The sequence below is a fragment of the Prinia subflava genome, chromosome 3, assembly GCF_021018805.1.
Source record: "Prinia subflava isolate CZ2003 ecotype Zambia chromosome 3, Cam_Psub_1.2, whole genome shotgun sequence".
Classification (NCBI taxonomy): Eukaryota; Metazoa; Chordata; class Aves; order Passeriformes; family Cisticolidae; genus Prinia; species Prinia subflava.
In genome coordinates this window covers 91,073,003-91,099,807 of record NC_086249.1, presented here as the reverse complement: position 1 = coordinate 91,099,807, position 26,805 = coordinate 91,073,003, and the positions used below count along the sequence as shown (strand labels likewise).

At 37.4% G+C, this 26,805-nt stretch overlaps 2 protein-coding genes across 2 annotated transcripts in view; one reads left to right on the top strand and one right to left on the bottom strand.

The window, feature by feature from the left end:
* Positions 1-1,769: 1,769 nt before the first annotated feature.
* On the bottom strand, positions 1,770-18,936 carry SYAP1 (synapse associated protein 1). The gene is made up of 9 exons (XM_063392895.1): positions 18,637-18,936; positions 15,313-15,431; positions 12,951-13,017; positions 11,536-11,609; positions 11,106-11,245; positions 9,399-9,544; positions 5,439-5,497; positions 4,317-4,464; positions 1,770-2,770 (listed from the first exon to the last, which is right to left on the bottom strand). Exons 1-9 carry the CDS (start codon positions 18,836-18,838, stop codon positions 2,643-2,645), a joined length of 1,083 nt encoding a protein of 360 aa, XP_063248965.1. The 5' UTR covers positions 18,839-18,936; the 3' UTR covers positions 1,770-2,642.
* A 24-nt stretch (positions 18,937-18,960) lies between these two features.
* CTPS2 (CTP synthase 2) overlaps positions 18,961-26,805 on the top strand; it is a 59,423-nt gene continuing 51,578 nt past the window's right edge. Inside the window, exons 1-6 of the mRNA XM_063392894.1 lie at positions 18,961-19,214; positions 20,625-20,830; positions 22,588-22,758; positions 23,045-23,145; positions 24,901-25,017; positions 25,705-25,788. Of these exons, the coding sequence (XP_063248964.1) occupies positions 20,647-20,830; positions 22,588-22,758; positions 23,045-23,145; positions 24,901-25,017; positions 25,705-25,788 (657 nt within the window). The 5' untranslated portion in view covers positions 18,961-19,214; positions 20,625-20,646. The remainder of the gene's footprint in view (positions 19,215-20,624; positions 20,831-22,587; positions 22,759-23,044; positions 23,146-24,900; positions 25,018-25,704; positions 25,789-26,805) is intronic.

Below are 26,805 nucleotides of genomic sequence, written 5' to 3'. Positions count from 1 at the left end.
TTTCCCAAAAGTTAATTAAAAAATCTGCAAGTTTATCTTCTAAGAAAATTTGTTAACCATCTTTTGATTTGTTGAAAAACTGTCCTTTCTGTCACACTGTATCCACAGGATGATGTTATTTTCATTCGGTTTTAGTTTTATTTTATCACTGATTTCATAGCACTGTTTTGCTGAATTTTAGCATCTGCACCATCTCAGTGCTTGGAATGACATTGTTAAGAATAGACCAACATATTTGCTTATGTAATATACTATTTATGAGACATTTGGCATGCAAAATTCACCATGAAGGTGAAAAGGTCTACCTGTGCTCCTCATGTGGCAAGCAGAATGCAGAAACTTTCCCTCTTCCCATGCACAACAAAAACAGCTAGGCACTTGTAGCACCTACCTGAATGAAAGGGCCACACCTGAAAAGTGCAGGATTATGGAGAATTTACTTTGGTTTTCCAGCTTAAAACCAGATACCCAGATCTGAAAATATTAATACGACTTTTGATAAAAGAGACTTTAAATATCAGAGCTCAAGTCAGATTTAGCCTTGCTACATTATTGTCTTTTTTAAATGCAAATTTAAGCAGTGGGTTGGTTTCTTTTATTTTATAGATATACTTGATTCTCACAAAAAGGGAAAAATGAAAATTTTATATGAAGGAACCATCTTTTATGAGAAATGGAATTTAATATCTATGACTACTATATAGGTTATGCTTACGTAAAAAGAAAGATGAGGCTTGATGTGCAAGCCCCATGCAAAGAAGGTCATCATACACTTGAAAACATTAGGAATGATCTAAGAAAGTGGACTTTTGGAGCAGTGATTTTAGAGCTCTCAGTCATCCAGACAATATTTGCCACTGTCAGAATAGAACTACCCATCTTTTTAGAAGTGTCACGTCAAACTGTACAGTAGACAGATCCTAGTATCTCCAGCTTAAACCTACAGCAGTTGTATTTATCAAGAGTAACTACTGAGCTGTGATAGTCTTACTTTTATAAGTGTAACAGATTTAACTTTTGTCGTCTTTAATCCCAGATATAAAAAGTACCTTAAGTATCTCTTATTTACCGTGACTTACCTCGCATCTATTAACTAAGTGGAAAATGCTATAAAAATACAAATTGTGCTTAAAATGGTTTGCAGTTGAGAAAGTGTATGGCAATAAACTAATCTGAGAAGCCAAATGTATGCAGGTTTAAAACAATTCCTTTTCCATAATGAGAAATAGAGGAGAACTTTCTGTCCAAGTTGCTAATGGAGACAATTTTAAATAGTCCTTTCTTACAGTAACAGCAGTGGAAACTACTTTGGTCTTTTCATTTCCCAGGAGATGAGCATTGACTGAGTAATTACAGCTATAATCTCTTCAGTCTCTTTACAGAAGTTTTCTGCAGAATTATGTCTTTAAGACAGTTTACTGTATGTAACATGCCTATAATTCAATTGTGCTAAATGGCTCCAACCTACTTAATTTTACTCATTTTCTGCTCTATTTGGAATTTCATGAATGCTTTGTCATAGAAATTTATGAAACAGATGACAAACAGAACAAAAAATTTCATTTATCTATATATAAAGACACTGACTTAATGGTATAACCACAGGAATCATCCAGATGTCTATGAAGAATAAAAAACTTTTAGAGAAAAAAATCCCAATTTTTAAATTTAAATTCTATGTCTTCAGTACTGTGAAAAAGTGTATTTTAAAAACCTGTGTCTGAAGCATATTTACTCCTCATTGCCCTCCATCCAAATAAATGAGCCAATTTTATACATATTTACAGCATTTAATAAAGATGTCCAAATCAGTGAAAGTTTTTACATAAATGTTTAAGCACTTAAAATAAGGAGAAGCATTTTATTTGCTCTCAGCTCAGACAGTAAAATTAAATGGAAACATAACAGCTTTCTGCAGAAAAAATGCATTAAACCATTTTTCTCAGTATCTCAATATGATTAACAATGCCAAATTTAATTCAAGCAGTTACTAACTCTATCCTAATTTAAATGCTTAAATGTTTGCTGCCTGACTGATAAATAATCAGCTTCTTTTGGAGTCTGCATTAGTATGTATTACCAAATCCTTGAAATTTATCTGAGAGGGTTTTTTATAAATTCTTTGGCTACATACATTAAGAAAACTAAATACATGTGAAATCTACCAACTACAAGTACCTTAAAAATAGTACACATTTACAGATTATACAGGGATCAGAGTGCAAATGTCAAGAGAGAATTGTTGTCAAGGACTAAGTTACTTACAACATCCATTTTTACATCCCAAACAGAAGGCTGTAGACAAAAAAAATTGCGTTTCTTGGATTTAGAAATCTCTTTGAAGAGCTTCTTGATCATCTAAAAAATGCCTCAAACTGAACCACTGCTTCATGTATTAATGTTATCACTTTTAATTATAACCTGCAGTATCTGCCTCCTCTTTTTTTTCTTTTGAAGAATATAGAAGTTCAGAAACTGCTCATATAAAGAACAGAAATACTGGTTGTATTCCCATATGGAATTATAACAACTTTAGATTCTTTTATGTCTTCTGAAGATATTTTTGTAAGCAAAATATGAAAGCAGAAATCCATGTCAGTCCTCCAAAAGAGCTTTGGGCTATAGTGATTTTGTGAAAATGTTTAGTTTTCTTCTTGCAGCATTTCTTCTATTTCTTTATCCCAGTTTTCATCACGCTTTTCTGATTCTGTCACCACCTCATACTCTTGAAGCTCTTGTTGTAATTCCTTTTCCCAATCAGCAGTTTCCTCTAAAAGAGACAAATGATGTGTAAGAATTTAATGGACAATATTGAATGTTGCTTATTTATATAAAACTTGATGAATTTGCACTGAATCTCTCTTATATCCCCTAAACTTTATGGATTATTCTCCTTAGAAACAAAAGGAACTTCAGAAATTTCACCTCCCTATTGATCACAAGTAGGAATTAATTAATATACAAGGCTATATTCCTATATGCATACTAAAGATATAAAGAGCAAATACACAGCTAAGTCATTATGAGTGTCCCTTTGCAATATCATTTTCTACAGTCTTTCACTCTACTATCAACTGAGTCTCCCTTTGCAATTTTAAATCTTCATAAGAAAATAAAGTTTGTAAAAGTGTGGATATACTGTTATGGAAAAAAGAAATCAAGATCAAATACTGTGGCTAGTTTAAAACAAAGAAGAAGGTACTCTCCTCACTTGACATTTGCAGCTAGGCAAGCTCACTTAATCATGGTTAAAGGTAATCATATTTCATACTTCAGGGCAAAAAATGAGTCAGAAGGCATTCCTGTGTTGTTAATCTGTGTTTTAATTAGCTCTACCTATCATAGGCAAGAGTGTGGGGGAGGAGAGGGGCGTTTGATGTGTTACATGCTGGTTTGTACTTCAGCCTAGATAGGAGGTGCACAATTCCAGAGTCCAAGTCAGGCTGGCCAGCTCAGATTGCTCTGAACAAGTAACACATTAATGACCTACTGAAACACTTTTCATCAAAGAACGGGATGCAAGAAACTGGTATTACTCACTACAATTCCTCAGTGTATGCACACACACACAAAAAAATGTATGTATGTACTGGACAGAAAAAAAAATCAGAAAACAATTCAGCAAAATACAAGGCACATTCTAAGAAAATTCTGCAAATTTTGTGGTAAGCATCTACATATGCAAGTGTTGTCATAGTAAATTATGTATGGCCAGAGTTACATAATCACAGACTGTTTTTATGCTCTTTACACTGATATTAGTTCTTCTGAATTATTTTACTTAATAAGCTCCACTTAATTTCTTATCATCATTCTCAGAACTATTTGTTAAATTTTAACTGTTCAAATGCCTGGAAACCTTTACAGGCAGGCCCCTTCAAGCTCATAGTCTGTTGCAAATGTTACCTTTTTAGCTGCTGCCAAAGTAAAAAAACAGAGCCTGACTTTCAAATACTGTACTTTATCTACAAGGATGTCAGTTAAAGAAAACTTATTATGTAGAGGAACCTTTGAAAGAGAAAGGAGGAGATAATAAAATCTCACACTCACTTTCATAAAAGAGCGACCTAAAACTCTTAGGTTCTTTGGATTTAAACCACTCACAGTTAACACTCTGTATAAGATGTAGTTTGACCATGGCAAAAATTATCATTAATTTCTGCAATACCTCATTGAAGGTTGTTTCATACATTTTGGAAAAAAATGGTCACAGATCTTCTTTTCTAAAGTGAATTACAGCTTTTTTTCTTTTTCCTTTTAAATCAACCTGTCTTACAAGTGCCCTATGTAAGAAATAGAGATAATAGTAGCTTTACCTTCTACTACTGAAGTCTCTTCTTTCTTTTTGTCTAGCACTAGTTGTTCCATTTCTTTTCTTAGATCTTCCTGATTCAGATTACAGGTATCAAAAGCATCACTCACAAATTCTGATACACCTGGACTTGTGGAAATCTCTTCCTCATCCTGCAACAAGACACTTTAGTATTAACTTATCCAGACAGGGTAAAACAAGTCACCAATACGTACTTCCATTCATGTGACTGCTTTTAAATAGTTGACAAAACCCAAACACATTACTCTCAGAACTATTTTTCTTTATTGGCTACTTTTCCTTAAGAATATTTTTGTACAAACAAAAATGTTACATAGCAGTACTGAAAATGATCTGCTTTACATTCTAGGCTTTTTGTGCTCTCTTAAGAACTTTATATCTTAGTTTGTAATCTTCAGAAACAATAATAAACTCTTGAGTAGTTTAGAACAGGATCTAAATTTAGAACAGGATTAAAAATTTGACCACAATTCAGTAATAGTTTTCTACACCAAAGTAGGATTATGAGAGGACAATTCTTTGGAAATCTTTGCCCGCTGCATATCATTGGCAAGTGAACGCACAGCTCTGCATCTGCCAAGAGTGTTCTCTGGCACCAATTTTACAATCCAGAAATGAACAAGGGTCATTATGTGTCTAAGGTAAAGGTTTTTGCAGTACCAAGCAAAAGTGAAATAAAACAGTGTTGCTATTGAAAGGTGTAATTTAGATTTTCTATACTTCAGCCTGACCATAGCTTGAAGAGTTCGACAGAACGTGGCACACAAACATATTTTTATGAAGGTACTGCTAGAGTCTCAATGCAATGCTAACCTTCTACTCCAAACATTTTGGAAATTTCACTCATGACAGTAAAAATCACATCATAATGTGCAGGATACTAAGGAAAATATTCTTCAGATAAACTACTGTTTCTGCTACTGAAAAGGAGTTTCAAGATTATATGCAAAAAAATAATATCACAGCAAAACAGCAGCAGGTTAGGAATGTCAGATACTATATTATTATGGTTTCATAGCAAAACTTACACAAAAAGATGCATAATTACTTATTAAGGAACAGCTTCACATACTAAATCCCAGATAAAATATAACAGCATTTTTACCTCTTGTGATTTTATTTGAGGCTTTATTGTAACAGGCGGTGTTTTTGGCCGTACTGTTTCTGTCAAGGAAAAATAAAAAGGTAGATAGCATTTAAATATATAAAAATCTCATTTAATTTGCATAGTTATTAAATATACAAGGAAATACTGCATTTTAAGGAATCCTTGTGGTTAAAGGCTGAATTTAACCACAGATGAACCATTTTCAAAAGCAAAGAGAAACAATTTTCTATTTTTAATTAAGACAAATTTAGCAAGCCATTTCCTCATTATGGCTCCAAACTTAATAGACAGGACTCCTCTTACCCTCAAAATGACATCCCAAGATCTTTAAAAGTTACAAATGCATAGCCTTGGTCATGGAATCCAGTCACTGTTTATCACAGTTCCCACACTCCCCTGGCTGGGTACTGCTGCTGGCATGGGTGCCAGTCAGCTCTTGGGCAGACCAGACTGCACATGTAGCATGCACACCCCTGAGGGCACATTAGAACAGTGCTCTGCAGCCTCACCTTTCACACAGGCAAAGGAAGTCACTGAGAAACAAACCCTAGAAGCTGAGCTCAATTTCCTAAGCAAACTCACTGTGCATTCTGTATTTAGAGCATGGTGCTAGGAAGACAATGATAGTTTACAAGCAAGGTAGGTCTTTTCCCTGGCAGGTAGAGGAACATCCCAGTTTTCTTCCTCATGCAGCTGTCAGGGGAGAGGAGTTACAATGAAGAGCCAGGTGGCTGCAAGAGCAATTAACACACAGGGGCTGTGGTAGTGGTGGAGTGCTTGCTTAGCTGTTCTCTTTGCTTAAACATGCAAAGCAGCTCTGAGCTTGCAGCTCTGCTTCCTACAGGGTGCCCAGGTGGACTCTTCCTGCTAACTCAGCAATTCCTGATTTTTTGTGTGTGTTTAACTTTTAAAATTAAGACCAGTTTTAATTAAAATCATTCTCTAATTGGTAGCTGTCACTGCTTTTATAGCTCATCCACTCAATGCCCACTGCTCTGTCCCATCTTCTCTCTTCCTTCCACTTTCCTATCTCCAGAGGACCTGTCACTGAAACCAATCCTGCAGCCAAAGAGGCTCCAGCACTCCCTGCTTGGGGGAGCTGTAGGACGTGGCAGTAACTCTCTGCTTTCAGGAGAGGTGCCTCAGGCCCCACCTGCTGCTCTCCTGGGATGGGACACAGCTGCTGTGCACGGGGCCATGCCCCAGTGAGGTGTGACTGACGTACCACTAGCATCATTCTGGACCTACGGGCCTGGCATCATCATCTCCACTGTGCTGTGCTCTCATCCCCAGGTGACTTAGTTCCTAACTACAGAGCCACTAATACCTAGAGAAGGGCTAGAAGTTGGCATTTTGTTATAGATCTTATACAGCCTTTACACTACAATGTGGAATGTCTTCTATTTGTCTCTTTTCCTTTCACATCACCTGCACTCATTTAACTTGCTAAAAAGAGCAGCTAAGGAGGAGACAGAAATGGAAGGCTAACAATTCCATTTTATAGACACTCAGCTTTAAGAATAAACCCTGAACTTTATGAAGAACTACCAACAGGCAATTACTTCCAGTTTTAGGCTTCAGTTAGGGAATCCAACTTTCAAAAAGGTTACTTAAACCAAAAATAACACATGTGATTCAGAGCTTCCCAAATCTATGCAATTTCTGAGTCAAAGAAAACATGCATTTACTACAGTCTGGTGCATGTATCTTTGCTATTACAGAACATGCAGTCATTAGTAAATCTATCCGCATATCCCACACAGGTGGTTTGAACTGTAGAAGAGCTGCAACAGGCCAAAAGACAGTGGAGTTTTTTTTTTTTTGTTTGTTTGTTTGTTTTAAATGAAGATATGTTTTGCTTTAGTCACAATGGGAATTTTAATAGAATCCAGAACCTTTCACTTTGACTGAATGGTACTTTCCAAGGGTTTGGATAACTCAAATGTAACATTGTTGTTCAACAGGATCAGATGCCACCTCTCCTGTAAAGCTGAGACACTTCAGGTAGAACAGCCATAGTTTTGGGACAGTAAACAACTGTCTTGAATAAAAGTAGTGGGAATTGGTGCCTCTTGGTCTACAGTATATTCTGAAGTAGCCTGTCCTGTCAGCAATGCTGACAGGACAGGCTACCACACAATCTACTCAGAGAAAACTACTTTTTCCACTCTAGATGTGGATCTTGCCTAGCTAATAAATATAGCCTAGGCTGACACAAGCACACTCCAAACAAAACCTATGAGAAGCACAAGACAAACAAAGGCACATATGTAACATGGAAGCCCAGCTTTGTAATTCCATCTGTAGTCTCTTTTTCAGAAAGTTCAGCTGCCCATCCAAGGAGCAAAGGCCCAGTTGAGTAACTTTAGCTCAGACTGTGCAGAAGGCTACTAAGCTGTGCAAAAGGCCTGTGAAAAAGTCTGTAAAAAGAATAAAAGAAAGGTGACTCAAAAGAAGAAATACCTATATGGAAAGATATTATATTCAAAAAGGAGGAAAAAGTTGACTTGGCAGTGATCAGCTGACTGTCAGTCAGGCCAGCAGTGTCAACAGGACATAAGTATTAGTGGATTTCATGGATGACAATTCATTGATATTAGGAATATGAGAACCATTCCAAGGTGCACAAAGGCTTTCTCCTTTTGCCTAGTGCATACCCAGCCTGGCAAGATCCTTCAGGTGTCTTACAAGGGGTGGTGAGTGTACCTAGTTAAAGCTAAGATTTAATGGGCTACTGGTTCTCTTTTGTGTTTCTGCCAGTATACTCCAGTATAGTCCTTTATACTCTTTAAGCCACAGATATTCCTGCTTGCAGAATCTGTTAACATGCAAAGAGATCCAGTGGTTTGCAAGAGGGTCAGTAAAAATCACCTGTAGAAACTGATCAAGGTAACTGAAGACACCTTTGTTGAGGCAGCTTTTTCATCTCAAGGCTGAATCCCAGGCAGCCTCCTGGTCCCCATTTTTTGTTTCCACAATACATTATGGGCCTTTCCACACCCTGCACTCCACCACCACAGTAGTTCTACTATCACTCACTAATTTCTGTTTGGCATGAGAAATGAGCAAAAGCCAAGAGCAAACCATATGCCAGCTGGCTGGGTTGGTACCTGTTGTCTGATCAAGTGAACCAAAGGTATCTCCTACTTCTTTCTGACAAGTCAAAAATCACATCTAAGACCACTAATGGTAATGAGCTAACTAATGGTAATGAGCCAAGTACAACATTTCTCCTCTTTAGATTTCCACTCTTCTGACAAAGTTGGCTGAAACTGGAAAACAGCTTAAAAGCATCAGGAGCCTCCTTGTCCCCAGTCTACACAAAGACACCAAGTATGGTGAGAGAAGCCCTGATTTAATAGGCAATTCAGGATAAATATGTGATTGCACCTGATGTATACAGTGAGCATTTGTTGATGCCTAAAGATTTTTAGCTGTTTTTACATATTTGTAGCTTTGTAGATTTTTAATATATAGCTGTATAGTTTCTGGCTCTTTCTCACACTTTAAAACAGTAGTTACCCTTTCTCACATATTATGCCACATTCCTGAAATTCTGTTCAGTCCTATTTTCAAGAAAAAGAGTTTCTAACAAAGACATCCTATTTTGCACCAGCACCTGGGCTGAAATATTAGAATACTTCGTAGATATAAAAAGATACAAGGCTAAGAACCCTTGGAAGGGCTCCAATGAGACAGATCCAAGAGTGGGTTACCAGGGCAACTGTTCATCTACTGGATTTACTTGCTAGACATGCTAATTAATTAAACTTATAAAAATTGTGAAAACATGATGCCACACATGCATATGGATATTATATGTGCAACTGAAAGCTTTCATTACAAGACTGCTCTTTATGCTATAAATTTTAATATTGTTTGGAAAGTTTTTCTTTCAGTTTTAGGCAACAGTGTGACACTAAGTTAATGGACTGCTAAAACAAATGTTTCTCATACCTTTGAGTTCACTATCTTCTTCTCTGCCTTTGCTCTCTTCCTTTCCTGCTGCTTGCTGTTGAGCTGCAAGTGCAGTGAGTTGTGCAGACTGTTTAATTAGTGACACCCTGTAGAAATAATTTCTCCAGAACACCTCCTCCTTTACACTAGAGAAAACAAACAGATTTTGATTATTACATTTGGAATTTGGTTCCTTTTACCATGTAGCAGTGAAATAAAATTAAATATGCAGAAAGGAGGAGTAGACATAGCTAATATTTAAGTAAAAACTTTAAAAAGAAATTTGTGACAATAACATATTCTAAAAAATGCATAATTTTAGAAGTTCCTGATATCTCACAAGAGATTTGCAATTGACTTGAACCTATAATAGTAATGTTATAACTCTAGAAAAAGCTTAACAGCATGCAGCAATCCATGGCATGGAAAAATATGATGCTTTCCATCTCTCCTGACAAACTATGTAAACAAACCCAACAAGCCAAACAACCCTGTTCTCTTCCCCTCTAAGCCAAACACTCTATTATTATCAAACTATAATTGTCTACACCTTCCCTAGACATCAGGTGGAACTGGAACATCTGTGGTGGCAGAAGCCATTCCTAGATTCTAGTAGTGCTTTTCCACTATCTGCACATCTTTCAGCACATCCATAGAATCTTTAGTAACCAGAAACTGCCATCTTGGCAATGACCAGCTCTGGTAAGTGGGAGACTATCCCCTATCTCAGGTAACATTTCCCTCTGAAATTCCTCCAGCAAGAAAGAAAAGACCCAACTTTAACCCACAGGCAACAGAAGCCAGAAATGGCAAAATCTGTGGGGAGGAACTTGTGTAGGTTAAGAAACAATGAAGTTACCTTCACACCTATTCAGGCAAACAGTGACCACTGAGACTAAGAACAGGTGAAAAAATATTAAGCAGTGTGGTAGAAAAGGCAAGGATAGCATGACCAGAGGCTGAAGACAGAGTATCAGAGAATAGAGGCAGATCTTCAGAACTGACAACACAGAAGAAGGTAAACAATGAGGAGCTGGGAAGGTTTATAATTAGAGGAGATTTAAGACAGAAAATGTCACAAGTAAAGATTTTCTTTCTGTTTTCACCCTTAGACAAGGAGACTCATGTTGGGAACTCCCACTTAAATATAAAGTTGAATTGTGAAGCAAGCATTAGGAAGAGTCTGGGACTGGACAAGGAATAACAGCTCTGGAATACAGCTCTGCCACACAGAGCTTTTCCCATCTCCTATCCAAATCCAGTTTTTCTTGCTTGCATTGCTGCTTTTTTTTGTAACACATTCTATTACCATTTCTCCAGGGGTGGTCTCTGACTATCTGTAATCACCTTTTTGGGATGTCAGTTACACCAACAGATCTGAATATTTTTATTTTTGCCTTTTTCTTTCTTTGGAGGAAAAAACCTCATTAAATTTAGCACACTGGACATGGAAATACTGAGGACCTCTTCCATACTTGAATCAACAGGTCCTTATTAATTTTATCTCACAGATACACTTTTTTTCTTACCTCAAATTGCTAAACTGCAATGCACATGCAATGCTCCATGTGTTAGACACTAGCATGAAAATATATGTAAAATTTGAAGAACATAAAGAACTGAAGGAAATGAAAGGAACAAGGAGTAATTTATGAGTATTTACAGACACATTAAAAGCTGGTAGAGTTACCAGCAGAAATTACTTACTGTTTGGGAACAAGGTCAAACCTCATCCTATTGAGAAGCTCATCTTCTTGTAACATGACCAGTGCAACAGGGTACATCTGATCAAAGTCAAAATGAAACTGCACACCTGCTGGAGGGTCTCGCAGAAAATTCCGTTTATCCTTTGAAGAACATATTTATGGCCATTAAATTATATCAGAAAAAGGACACCATATTTCACACACAAGAGCAGCAAAGCAATCTGTTAAGCCTTTATAAAACTAAAGACTATATTGAGGATCTGCTTCAAGTTGAAACTGATAGAACTATTTACTCTTGCATATGATTGGTGTGGTGACAGACATATTAAATGTATCTTGAAAACACATAATTTAATAAACTTACTTAACAAACAGTAGTTTTAATTTCTCCAAGACAAAATTTCAAATCTTACAGCAAGTGAAATACTTACTGCTGATAAGGCCAGTATTTGTTGTTGAATTGTCTCTTCCTCATTGCTGTCCACCCAGGGAGGCACTGCTGCTTCTAGTATTGAAAGGAGGAAGATAATTATATGTACACTACTTGAAAAAACCCCACTCCAAATAACAGACCTTACATAAGGTAACAAAGTGTCACAAAATTAAGCAGTTACACCAGTAGGCCAAGTCATTGTGTCTTTTTTCTAAACCAGGTCCCTGGTGTAAGAGAGAAACCCTAGGATTGGATCTTTGCTTATCAGAGGTAAAAAAACCCCAACTAAATAGTTGCTGATCTCTGTTATTGTAAAAATAAAACTGTGGGGATTTCTTTGCAGCTTGCACCAGTCAGAATTTGGTGCCTCTTATGTTAGCTACTAAAGTAGTGCTGTATAACTGGTTCAGTTGCCTGCAAATAGTATTTCCAGATCCACTTTAAATGTGTAAACTTTGTCTAAATTAAGTTTTTAAAGTAACTTACACCCAGAAGACACCAATGGAGAAAAATGTTATACATTTGTTATGAATTACAGCCCATTATACACAGAGTGAGCCTACTCCAGTTCAGCTGGTTTGTTTCATTATGCAGATACTTTCAAAATAGTTCTTTGGGTTGTACAGAGAGGAAAATAAACTATTGTAGATGTATAGACATTTATCAATCTCTTCACTTCAATGTAAATTCAGCCTACAGAGACATGAGGCATCTGTGGCAGATAAATAATTCTTGTGCCCTTAAACTAACAACACTTATTTGCCTGTGCAACTGGTGTCAGCAGTTAACCCACATGGATCCACATCAGGTGCTGATACTTCTTTCAGTCAGGCCATCTGTTACTCCTCCTTTGGCCAATCTATTTACCTATTTTCATTAAGCTTTTAGAAATATATTAAGAGAATCCCCAGTTTACTAAGAGATAAAATGACAGAAATACAGACAACACAATCCTGTAACAATCTTGCAAGAAGAAACCAGACTAACATACTAACTACAAACACCGTGAAAAATTTTATCACAATCCATTTAAAACCAGCTCATTTTAAAGATTAACAGAGTCACTACATACTCAAACTGTGAGAAATTATTGCATTCATGTAACACATAAAAAATACAAAAGTCAGTGATGAAACACAATGTGAGAAAATAACTTTGCTAGCATGGTGATCTTTGAGTTTATTTAACAAAGCAGAATTCATTAAAAGCAAATCTGAACCAACTACATAACATAAAACTAACCTCACTTAAAAATATAATCTTCCTATTCCACCGTATGCATTAAGTTCTGTCATAACACATTTCATTAAATAGTGTTTTGATAGATTAGTTTTAGATACAGCTCAATTATCCAGTTTTCAGCAAGGTTTCACTTATGTGATGTTAGACATCATCAAAAAAAGCTTACATTACCTGATTTTTTGGTTTGCTGCTCTTGGACAAATTTCTTCTGTTCCTTCTGAAAGTCTCCAATAATTGTCTAAAATAAAAATTAGGGAACCACCATTAAAAAAAATTAAATTCACTCTTATTGTTTTATGTTCAGTCAGAATGTCCTTTCAAATACAGTGCATATTCTTATTTCCATGGTGGCCCTTGCTGCAATTTAAAGGTATTTCATGTCAATCATACACTTCCTTTTACTGAAACATTTGATTTTGCATTTAAAACTATTGTGTATGCTTTCAAAATTATATTTATAGTTTTATCAAGTTCTGGGGACAAGGAAAAAAGATAGAAAATCTTAACTGGTAATTTGAACATTGGCATACTCTGCATATCCACTGTCTCACCGTAACAAATACAGACAATGCATACTGTTCAGACTTATTTAAACATATTTTTAAAGCATTAACACTTAGAGATACCCTTGGCCTTACAGAAGTTTAAAGAGTTGCCTAAGAAATATATCCATTGCTAGAAACTGGATTTTAAAAGTTGTAAAGCTGGATTTCAGAACACCTGCTTAACTGAAACAAAACAACTTCTCCATTTATGTTTTAATTTATTATATATTTTCATTAAAAATAGTATTTAGAAATATTCTATATTGAATTTAAAATTTAAAAAATGGAGAATGGTTTCAGAATTTGGAATGCCATAATCTAGAAGTAAGAATGCAAACGTTCTATGGTTGAAAGCAAAGGCAAAAAAGATGAAGCTAGAAACGAATACTTAAACCACTCACAAAATACAACGTTATGTATAAAATACAACTTTATGCAGTGAGGTCTATGGATTAACAAGTTGCCAAAATGCACAGAAGTCTTCAAGCTAAATCCTGATAAATTCCTATACTTTTTTTTTTCCTTCAGTGACCCAGTATTTCAGTTTAAGATTACTACAAGTGAGAGAACTACAGTAGTGTCACTTATAAAAAAAGATTATTGTGGTTCCTTCTGGTTTAAAGTTATGTTAATTTTTTCTACTTATGGAATAAAATAATTTATATGGTATAAGAAGAAAGCTTTATGATGATACAGGTATAATCTTGTTTCTCCTGTATGTAATACTGATTAATCGAAATAGGGAATTCATATTACTCTAAGACATGACAGAAAAAAGAAAATGGTATTTTAGGCATAAAATATGCTGTTGGTACTTAGCTATAGTTTCTTAGGAGCATTATTATTAGTGCATTAAATTAACAAATAACCTTGTTACTTGATTTTTCCTCTCTGATGTAAATCAAAATTAGATTAGACTCTGATATTACTGTAGAAGGAAATACATCTCTGCTATTATTATATAGACAACTGTCAATGAAATCTGAAGACAAAATGTAAAATGTGATCATAATAGAAATTAATTTAATGTCATTTGATGATTCAGTTGGAAGACAACATAAACACTAATTATATCAAAACTAGAATTCTATTGTATTAAAAACATAACCAGGCAATGCTGTAGTTCCCCAAAAGGGCTGTGTGAGAGACAGGAGCAGGAAAAGGGGTTTGCCTGTGCAGACACTCCTGGATGCACAGTCCTACTACAGCTGGGATGCTTTGGACCAGTTCCCTCTCCCTTCCCTTCCAAGATTCTCTCAGCAGAAAACACAGAACATTTCATGGCACTTATTGCTGCCTTTTTCTTTTTTATTTTCTTCTGCCAAGTTTGTGGCTTAAAGCACTGGAAGAACACTTGCTGGCTCAAGTTAAGCAGCTGGAGCTGACAGACAGGAACAGCGAGGGCAAGAACTACGTGGCAGGGTCAGGGTGGGGAAAGAACAGCTAGAACAGGACAGTAACAAGGTGTTTCATTAGCCCACTGGTTCTTATGAAACTGTACATGCATGCCTCCAGGGTCCTAGGACACAGTATGTACAATGCCAAGCTAATTCTCACTTTTGCACAGAGTTGCCTTTAAGATACCTCATTCCTTTTTCCAACTGAATAAGCTGTGGAGAAAAAAGAAACTATTCCATACATCTTGGGACAGACATTCCCCAACTGCCTGTCTCAAATTCTTCCAGCCCTTCCACCTACATCAGCATTTTTAATTTTTTTTTCTTGTTTCTAGCATATCAACATCCTGAGGGAACTGGACAAACACAGGTGCAGCACTGAGAAAAGCTGGGTGACAATTTTTGGCAACTCTACCATGAATGAACATTTCAGTTACATCATTCATCATGACAGGAGATGCACACTATCTCCTGAAAGACAAAATATCTGAAGACAGCTGAAAGAAATGTTATCAAATGCCAGATTTGCCACATGTTATAACAATGGTAAGCAAACAGATCTTTCAGATCAAGTGTCTAGAAATAAAGTACCTTATCGATGATACTGTCAATTTTTCCTTCTTCTACAGACTTCTTTATTGTCTGTGCTGTTTCAGCAACGGACTCAGATATCTTTTTTGTAGCAGCAGACGCAAAATTGAAGAGGTAACCTTTCACAGACAAAAAAAGAAAGACCTGAGAATAGATTTCTTTACATCCAGTTCTCTATCTACATTTATTTTCCCTTCTTTTTAGACATTTGGATACCTACTTAAAAGTCTCTTTCAAAATAACTTAACCCGGCTTCTGGCCTCCAAAACACTCCTAAAATACTATTTATCCTTTTCTGGCTTATGTTATTTAATGATGGTGATGATCACAACTTTCTGTAAATCAAATATTTATACACGAACCTTGTTTACTAAATCAAACGTTGCTAATGGTCCTTGACATACTCTTTTCCAATGAGTTTTCTGAAGCAATGTGTCTTTCCTGATTTCATGTAAGTATTTTGGAGACATTAAGCCATAAAGTAACTTAACCACAGTATTAAAACAGATTTACATTTTTTAAAGAAAATCAATATGCACAATAAAGTCTTATAAACTGAGGCAGCAAATCCATGAAAAATTTCAGGCAGATAATACCTCCTTCAAAAGCTTTAGCATAGAAGCTTGCTCTTGATGTTTGCCCTTATCTATTTTGCATTGTCTTCCTCTCTTCAGCTCCATGAAAAGCACTGTGGCCCCATTGGCTCATTTTTCTGAGCTGTATTTTCTGAAAATATTCAGTGTCAGAACAGCAGTGAAGAATATTCTCAAAGACTCACATTCTTTGTGTTAGCAGTGCAGAAGAAAGGTGGCAGGGAAAGAGCTAAATACATGTAGCACGGCCATCTGCACTGTATTATTCTATTTTAATTAAGGAGAATAAACTTGCAAGATGCATATCACAAACCTTCAGAAACATCAAGTACCAGCTTATAGACAAGGATTTTAAAACACTGATACTATTTCTCAGATGGCATGATGTCACAAGCACTTAATTATATCTGAACAGTTGCATCACGACTGCAGTACCTCAGTTCCAGTACATACATTGTGTCACTGCCATAGTACATAAAATAATTGCAGAGGGTTCGAGATAGATTGGAATATTTGGGCAAACATCAATGGCATGAAATTTAACAAGAATAAATGCTGGATTCTGCACGTGGGATGAATATCAATTGGGAGAGTGGTGTCTGGAGAGCAGCCCTGCAGAAAGGGATCTGGGAGTGCTGCTTGGTTGTCAGCTCAATAGGAGTCAGATATTTCAGTTATTCTAGAAAATCACCTTTGACTTTTATACAGGAGGTTGTCAAAAAAAAAAAACAACAACCAATCCTCAAAAACAAAAAACCCAAATAAACCAACAAACCCTGCCAAAATACAGCACTTCTGTTTCAAACAAAAGACCACCTTCCTTCTCAAGAACTAAGAAAAATTACATTTTCCCTATGGGTTGGAAATGTAAAAAAAAATCTTATAATGAAAAAAAAAATAAAAAAGGGTTGCTTTAACACACAGCTGTTAGCCAATGGAAGAGTGAGTTACTTTGGAACACTGATGTCACCTTTTGCAAAGCTGACTGTTCTCTGTGGTGGATAAAATGTTCTCTTGTTATGATATCACCAAATCAATACCAAAATATGCAGAGGTCTAGCCAAGCCTTAAGACTATTTTTTATATGTAACTTTCACTTACATGTCACAGAATGGTGGTAACCAAACATCCTTCAAGTACTTATTAGCATCTTTTATATCTGTTATCAGGCTTTATAACCCATCACAGGACTCAGGTATAAAAAAAGGTTAAGTTCTACATTTTAGATATAGACACATATTATTCCCCTTATGAGAGTAGAGGAACCAGCAACCTAGTGGACTGCTTACTCCTTACCAGCTTTTATTGGCTGCTTCATGTATCCCTAGAAACTCTCTCATATGCAATTCTTTTAGGTGCAAAATGTGCAGAGAATTTTGTCTGGTGACATTCTGGCATTATCCCACAAAGTGGTTTTGGCCAGTCCTGGAACCACTCTGAAGACCAAAATGTGTTTTATGTCCAATAAGGGCAAATATTCTTTTTAACTAAGGTACTTATCAAACTGCAGAAAGGATGGTACCTTGCTTTAGAAAAATAGGATTAGTGGTGGAAAATAACACTTTCAAATGACTAAGAATTTCATCTTCCATCTTACAAATGTATGCCTGTATTAAGAATATGTATCTAGCAATATTTCTATTAATATTTCACATTGGCAAAATGCTCAAAATTTCTGTAATGGCATGATAATGAGCAAAAAATAATGTCTATAAGGCTTCAGTTTGACCAAGAAAATTCTTTATCTGCCAGGGGATTCTTTTTACACAGCTGCTCTGGTTGTTGGCCATGCAGAGTTTTCTACGATTATGTGTTAAAATAGTGAGAAAGCCTTTCCACCTCAACCTACTCTGGTGTCACAGACAATGGACCCATTGACCACTAAACCAAATGTTCACTTACAGAGTAAGTTATGGGACGGATCTTTATATATAATAGTCAATATTTATTCTTCCCCAGAAACGCAAAGTTCTTTTTCCTTCCTGAACAATCAGAGCAATTTGCAGATTAGAACAATCAGAGCAAGCTGCAAATTAGAATCAATTTACACAACTAGCCAGGTATTTGACCAAATTACACAGACTAAACTGCTGCAGTTCGGATGGCCCAAGACAACGCTCAGTAAAGAACCAGCTCAGGTTAACCTCTCAGATGATACTAATCCAGAATTTCAGAGCATCAATTTAAAAAAATCTAAACCCCCTTTTTTTTAAAAAAAACCCTTTAGTAATGAGTATGGCTCTGTACTTTGGATTAGTTTTACCCAAGAATTCACTGCAGTAAAGCAGGAATTTTGCTTACAGCAAAATACAGCTTTGCCCCATCCCTGGCACGGCGTTCAAGGCTTGGCTGGACGGGGCTTTAAGCCTGGTCTAGCAAAAGCTGCCCCTGCCCATGGCAGAGGGGTTGGAATGAGATTATCTTCAAGGTCCTTTCTAACCCACACCATTCTGTGATTTTAAGACTGTAGACACGTTCAACAAAATCATCAAACCCCACTATTTTCCTATGGAAAAAAATCACAAACGCCCATGTATTGAAGTACATTATTCTACGTAGCCAGATCTATTATCTCCACACACAGACCTCCTCCCATAGTGCCAACACGACAGATCCTTTACAAACGCTGCTGCTTCGAGAACAGCTCTGCAAGAGGCCACAATCGAAAGGCACACCCGCAGCCTTGTTCCCTTAGCTCATGTTGGAAAGCCGGCAGCCCCGGGACACTCACTGCCGAATCCCTTGGCCTGGCTGAGCAGCGCCTCCGAGTCCCCCTGCAGCTCGCCCTGCTCCTGCTCGGCCGGCCCTGCCTCCTCCTCCTCCCGGTCCCGCTCCCGCTCCCGCTCCGCGGGGCCGCTCCTCTCGCCGGCGGGCAGCAGCCGCTCCTCGCCCGCCCGCTCCAGCCCCAGCCAGCTGCCCAGGCCGCGCAACATGGCTCAGGGGCGGCGGCCGCGCTCGGCCGTGCCGGCGCCGCTGCGGAACCCGGGCGGAGCGCAGCGCAGCGGGCGCCGCTTCCGCGTGCGCCACTTCCGCCGGGGCCGCGGCGAGGGCCGGGCCGAGCGGGGCGGCGGCACCTGCCGGGGTGTGCCCTGGGGGGTGTGTGGGTGTCCCGGGGGTGTGTGGGTGTCCCGGGGGGTGTGCATCCCCAGCGGGGTGGGTGTCCCGGTCCCCGCGCGTGTATCCGCCCCGCTGCCGGGGCTGCGTTACCTGCAGGGGCTGTGCCCCCCTCCCCTCCGGGCAGCGCTCGGGCTCGGCTCTCCTCGTCTGCGCTGCCGGGCTCCGCTGGGAGCAGCCGCCTTTGGCACCTGCGTAAGTCCGAGGCCTCTCCCTGCTCGCCGCGGCGCTCCGAGCGCTCCGCGTTTGGGGGCAGCGCCCGCAGATCGCTGCTGGAGGCGGCAGCTCCTGGAGATAAGGCTGGGCAGAGTAATTCGCGTGCCACTTCCCAGCGAAATGATTGCTTCCAGTGTTCGCTTTCAGCTCTCCCTCCCCTAACTCAGTTTCCTTCATGTTTTGCAAGTGCCTTCCAGACCACCTGCAGTTCTCTGTACCTTTTTCGAGTCAATGCGTTTCCTGAAGCTGCAGGGGTATCGCTGTTTTTGCTAAAATCACAGCAAACTTTTCATTTTGGTTTCTGTAAGCACGATATAAGAGTTCTAAAATGGCATGTACTCAAGATTTATACCGTTGTTGAAATTATCCCCCCATTTTCCTGAAAAGAGCTTTGAAAATGGCTTAGATGTTTATGATGTTAATGTTGACAGCTAAGTTGGCTGAGTTCTGAAGGAGCAGTCTGAAACAGAGGTAGTCAGGTCGAAGTGTTGAAATCTTTGCTATAAAAAAAATACATATTAAAATTAAATGGCAGGGGAAAGTTAATCCCTGACATTCCTTTTTCTCCCGAGTTAAATATGTTTAATGGTTGTGGTCCTTTCAATCATATTAAGCAAATAGTTTATTAATTCCTATTACCAGAAATGTAAGAGCTTTGATAACAAGCATTGTTACATTCCTGAACTCAGTCTCCTGAAGATCCAGACCTCATTTATGTTACTTTAGTATAATAAAAAGAAAAATTGAAATGTTCATTGACTATCTACTGCTTTATACCAGCAGCTGAAGAATCACACTGCTTTGATTTATACTGAGGGCCATTAGATCACGAGCTGTTGATTGCTGTTTTGGTGAATTGGGTGTTTAAGTAAGGGAAGATTTTCTTGGCTCTAGAGTTCTTGCTCTATGGTGAGCCATGCTGTCACTGTTCAGAGATTGTTCAGTGATGAGCCTCCACAGGCACCTGAATGGAATGTGAATTTATTTACAGATGAGGTACAAGTCATCCTGTCTCAGATGGGTGGAAAAATGCAGCTTGTAACTGATGAACACTGGTGCCTTTGTTTGCTAAAATGTATAGATAGTAAAAAGTTTTGGTAGTCCTTTTGTGGATTTGCCACCCAGTTCCCCTTTCTGTGTAGAACTGTAAATTAATGCCTCGGATCTGTGTGTTGATCAGCCTCATCTGAACCTGTTTAGGGATGAGATAGGTGTTTATCTTGCATATTGGTGTGTAATCTGGGAGAAGTGAATCCTGCTCCCAGATTCCAAAATGGTCATTTTTATTGTATGTTGCTGGAGGTCATTTCAGTTTAGATTCTTTGCAGATTGAGTCTGTGATCTTCCCAGACAGTGATGCTCACCAGATGTACATCTTTGTTTTTTCAGATTTCCAGCTCGAGGTCTGTGCATGTGTTCTGATTTTCCAATGAAGTACATCCTCGTAACTGGGGGTGTCATCTCGGGCATTGGCAAAGGGATCATTGCAAGCAGCATTGGCACCATTCTGAAATCATGTGGTCTACGTGTCACTGCAATCAAAATTGATCCTTACATAAACATAGATGCTGGAACCTTTTCACCATATGAACATGGTATGAAGATTAGTGCTGTTCCCTTTTGCATAAACATGTATTTACAATAACGTGTTCTGGTTTTATTTTTTAAAAACCAATAGTATGGAGTTTACAAGTTGTTTTGTCATTATTTTGAAAGTCTGTTGCATACTCCATGTTCTCAAGGACACTGTCTGCTCTAAGTTAAGAAACAGAAGCCTGTTTTTTTGAAGATACTGTTATGAGCAGATGCTTCCTTTCTCCACTTTGTGCAAAAATACCACTTTACTGGGAAAATCCTAGCTCTATTTATTTGCTTACTTTTAGTCCACACCAAAATTTTTGGAACTGAAGATAAATATGTGAATCTCCTTAACTGAAAAACCCTACTTTGCTTTTTAAGTAGAGCAGAGCACATCAGACCTCTCCTAAAAAGCAAAATTTACTATACTTTAAGGAGCACATGTGCTGCTGCTTAAGCAGATGAGTGGGTCATATGACTCTGTGATGACTTGAGATTGTGAGGATATATTCCTTCCCTGGATCAGGTACAGGGGAGGGGGAACATTATGGCATGTAATTCCTTTTTTCACTGAAAATTTTGTTATTCCTTGTGAGGAAACACTGGCTTACTGCATAGTAGATGGAAGTTACATGAGCTGGAATGGTGAGCTTCCTTCATTTACATTTTGACAGAAATATGATTGATATGATTAATTTAGTGATTTCAAGTAAACTGTAGAGGCTTTTTAATAATATTTTTTCTATTCTGCTCTTCCAAGCCTGCTTAAGAGAAATGTTTTTTCCGCTCTGCTTCTTGACAGAGATAATGACTTAGTATAGAGGATGTATTAAGTGCCACACAGAATCAAGCATAATTCTTCCACTCTGTTGAACATATTGGAGTGATTTGTTAGGCAGTTCATTGAAGTGGAGTGTTGTACTTTGGTGGGATATACATTTCTGTAGTCCACTTTTTTTGGTACATTAGTCACGTAACTTGTTTTGCCATTGATTTATTGGGTCATGGCAGAATATTTACAGTTGTTCTGAAGAGCTTTCCAGCCTTACTTCAAGATCTAGCCACTTGAGTTCTATCAGAAGTTGACTAGATTCAGAGTTTAGAGACTCCTTAGAGGGCTAAGAAAGATGTGAACCTAAAGGGTATTTTAAGTGGATTTTTCAGGGTCAGAAATAACCTTTGCTGTGGACATGGTGAACCAAATACACTGGGTGAAACAATTGACTCAGAAATGGTGATCACATTTGAAGATGCATTTTTGTTCATCATAACTTTACTCCTGATCTAAGCCTCAGTCATTAAAATAAATCCAAACAACAAGAATTTATAGTGAAACACTTTGAACATGTGTAATAATTCATGCTTATAAAAGCATAGTTTTTCTCTCTTGCAAGTAAATGAATATTTTATTTGCTGCTGATTTATGATTCCTAGAGATTGTTTTCTTCCAAAGAAGGATTATTCTGCTGTTGAAATACTGGTTAAATATTTATGTTGCTTAAATATTTTGGTGATATAACTTACATTTTATTTGCAAAACTGTATATTTCTGACGAATGGACATTATATGTAAAACTAATGACTGAGATATTAAGTCATACAGAATGACAGTGGAGATTGAGGTGCAGTACGGGCTTTATTGATAAGTTGTTGTCATATATAATTTACATTTTTTTTCTTCTGTTTTAAGATGTCTGTGGTATTCCTGCTGTGTGTTTAATAATTTCTGATTATTTTACTGTTTTTCTGTCTGTATTCACTTACTTTTTTTCAGGTGAAGTTTTTGTATTGAATGATGGTGGAGAAGTTGACTTAGATTTGGGAAATTATGAGAGATTTTTGGACATCAATCTCTATAAAGATAACAATATCACGACTGGAAAGATATATCAGCATGTCATTAATAAAGAAAGACATGGTGATTATCTGGGAAAAACCGTTCAAGGTAATATTTTTAATTTTGTGGGAGTCTAGTCCATTCAGTCTTCACAAAAGAAGGGATCAGCTAGAACAGGCTGCTTCTTGCTCCACCAGCTTACTCCTTTCTCCCTTCCAAAGGATATGGGCATATTGCTATAATGATTGGCTTCTGGGCTCAAGGAAAGGAGAACTAGGGAAAGGACCTAGTAGTTTCTTCTTGACCTTCTGTTCACTTTACCCCTTTTGCATACGAAAATTAGTATATAGGCCTAAAGTAAGCTGTGCTTGCCTTCTTTGGTTTTGTTTTGTAGTTGTTCCACACATTACTGATGCAGTTCAGGAATGGGTAATGAATCAGGCAAAAGTTCCAGTGGATGATGACAAAAAAGAGCCACAAATCTGTGTAATTGAGGTAAGTATGGAACATTTTAGGTTGTGTATCTACAGTGAACACAACGAGCTCATTTGCTTTCTCTTTGCTCCTTACTGTAAAAAGGTCAGACTGAAGTTTTATGGAGAGCAGAAATTCAAAGACACATTCTATATTCTTTGGTTTCTTCTGAAAGGGATAGGCATGGTCTTGTCTCTATGGCTTCTGTTTACTTGACTAAATCCACTCTAGAATATGGCTGAAATTGAGTTTATTAACTTAGAGAATTAAAGCAGTTACTGTAATGTAAACTGTCTATTCCAAGATCCAGATGTTTGACTGAAGCTTTATACTGTTAATAATATTGAGAAAATTTGTGTATTACCTGAAATCTCCTATGGTCAGTAGGAGAGCCTTTAACATTCTAGCTTTCCCTAGAACTTCAAATGTTCATCTTGTTCCTTGTGGTCGTGCTTAAAGGAATATATTGAAACAATGTGTAAGTTAGTTTCCCACTTTCTGATGTTCTTTTAAGGCAACTTTGTTAATTACTTAACCTGCCGATGTTCTGCACAATGGAAACAATGACTTTTTACCCACCCTCAGTAGGGCATTGAGACAACTGGATGAAAGCCAGTAATTGCTAGTAGTACCATTACAGCAGAAAATAATCAAAAAAGATTATACTTGAGAATTTGACAGAAAGTGTGGCAGATTTAATGCCAGAAGTGACCACTGCAATCAATAGTACCATAAGCTTTGTGACCCAGCAGCAAAATTACTCAGTGTTTCTTATACAGAAGAATCTGTCTTGATTGAAATATGTACCAGTATAGCTGTAGATCTTTTTATGATGTTCATAGTGAGAGTCAAATAAGTATGAAAAAGTAAACACAAAAGTTGCACAAAAACATTAAGAAGTGATGGTCATATCAGTCTTTTAACTACGGGTTGGTTTGTTGTTGTTTTGGTTGGTTGGTTTTGGTTTTTTGCTACACACTTACACCTCCAGCCTGATAAAATTATTTTTCTTCAGTATTCTAAAAATAATGGTAACATTTTTCTGTTGTAAAATTCTGAAGGAGTTAGACTAAATGTGTGTGATGTACAAATGTAGTAGTCAGTTTTTCTAGTACTGGATGAACAGAAATATGTAATTCTGGTCAAGAACCACTTGGTGGCACAAAAAGATCATTCTGAAATACAACTATTTCATCAGACTTGTGTGCAAAGCTGCTTTATTCAGTGCTTAGTCTGCTATAGCACACTGTCTTTGAAAGGCATCTGATTTCTGTCTTCATAAATAAATTTCAGCATGGACTTACTCTTGCATTTTGGTTTGCTAATAAACAATTACAGATGTTGGAAAGCTGTGATCATACTGAAATATTTGTCTCTTGTTAATCACAAATATTCGTTAATCTGTCAGGAAATAAAGTTTTCTATACGAAAATCTTCTCATCAGCTTAACTATTGATTACTGGTTCACCACTTTGAAGGCAGTGAAATTACTGAAATATTATTGACATGTATTATTCAGCAGCACCACACATCTTCCCGTGGGAAGCTTATGCATTTGATGGAAAGTGAACATAACAAAACTGGAAAATTGTTTAATGTTTTCCACAAGAAACAAACTGTGCAGAGTAGATGAAAGCACTTTGTAGAGTACCTTTGCAAAATTTCTATTATCAGGGGGTTTTTTGAGATAAAAAAATTCAGAAAACATGTTGAAAGATATATTTTTTTCTTTTGTTTTTGCCTTCTACCACTCTGACATATCCATTTCCTTTTCAGCTGGGTGGAACCATTGGAGATATTGAAGGAATGCCATTTATTGAAGCATTTAGACAGTTTCAGTTCAAAGCAAAAAGAGAGAACTTCTGTAATATCCATGTTAGCCTAGTACCACAGGTAAGTTATTAGAATTAATAAAATAAACTTTACTCAGTATTGGCTTTATATTTGTTTACTTGTCTTGTTAACCCTTTCATGCTGGAGTTGGGTCACGACCACTATAGCTCCTTTTATAGGACTAAAAGAATTTTTTCATTTGAGCTGTAAATTTTGCTTCACTACTCACTGGAGATATTTTGGTAAGCAAAGGTTTGTAATGATGGTGGATTTCACCTTCTACAGACAAAAAGATAATTACCAACTACACCTGTGGAGTAGAGGACTGAGCAGCAATTGGTAGGATTAATTCTGTGTATTTGAGAACAGAATTATCTACTACATCTGAATATTCCAAGAACAGTCACTGAAGGCTTTGTGCTGGACATTCTCCATTTTTTAGCCAAATCCAACTTTTGGAATATACTTCTTCTCTGTGAGACAATTATATGGAAATTTTGTCTGAAAACAAAAACAACTAAATGAACTTGACCCTGAATTGGAACCCTGTGGTTTCTCCACAGTATTTCATATACAAGTAATAACAGTGGTTCCATTTCTGTTTCTGGCATATTATGGCTCTCTTTGGATATGTTTATTTCCTGCAAATATTATTTATTACTTGCAATAAATTTTCTCTTTTAAACTGTAACTGCTTTGTTAGTAGATGTTAGTTGCTATTTGAACTTTCAAAATGTGCTTTTCCAGCCTAATGCTACTGGTGAACAGAAGACAAAACCAACACAGAACAGTGTTCGAGCACTGAGGGGTCTGGGCTTGTCTCCAGATTTGGTAAGTCAATAAATACAGATTTTTATTTATAGGTCATCTAGAAATATCCTTGCATAGCCTGTGTTCAAAGAATAAGCCATAGTCTCTCAGGAGAGATGAGATTTTTTGAAGAAATGCGAAATATGTGCTGCATAGCTCCATTAAAGCCACAGGAAATCAAATTATATAAAATCACTCTAAGCTAACAATTCAACTTTTTGCAATATCTTGGGACTGTATCTATGTTCTTCTAAAGGCATCTTTTTACAAAAATAATCCTTCACTACTAAAAATAATTGAAATCTCAATTCACTTTGTAGGAAGACCTAGACTGTTCCTGTCTTGTAAGATTCAGATTTTTTTATGCATTATTTAGAAGAGGCAATGTGTATATGCTCAAAAAAGAAAAATGATTCTTAAGAAGATTGTCACACAACTAAATTTTGTGTTGTGCTTCTTTCTTTTTTTTTTGAGCTCTTTCATTTTACATTTATGAATGAGTGTTTTTAACTACAAAACCAATGGATTTGGAAACAGGATATGTGAAAGATATGTTTGGTGTCAAATGGTTGTGACATGGTAATTGTAACCAGCTTGTGGAAGGAAAGACTTATTAATGTAACACTGTACTGTGTTCCAGGTTTCAGGGTGTAATCTCCAAAATCCCTCTTGATGTGCTAATTGCATTGGGAAAGTTGCTTTTTGAAGGCCTTTAAGGCAATTGCCAGGACCTGACTTCTCCCTCCCCTCCAAAAAAATTATTATCTTTAAAAAGCCTGTTGAAAGGGTGTGTGTAATAAAAGAACAGACAAGCATAGTCCCTGTCTTGCATGCTGGGTCCTTGCCTGGGGCAGTTCTGGTACCATTTGTGTTTTTTGACTGCTGTTGTTGGCACCTGAAGCAGGGACAGATCTCCCTCGGGCTGCAGCCTCTTGGTGCCCTTACAGAGTTCCTCGAATGCTGCTTCAGGGCAATATTTAAATGATTGCTGTCTTGGCCAGGGCAGTGCATGGGGCAGCTCCTGCAGCAGCAGCCAGG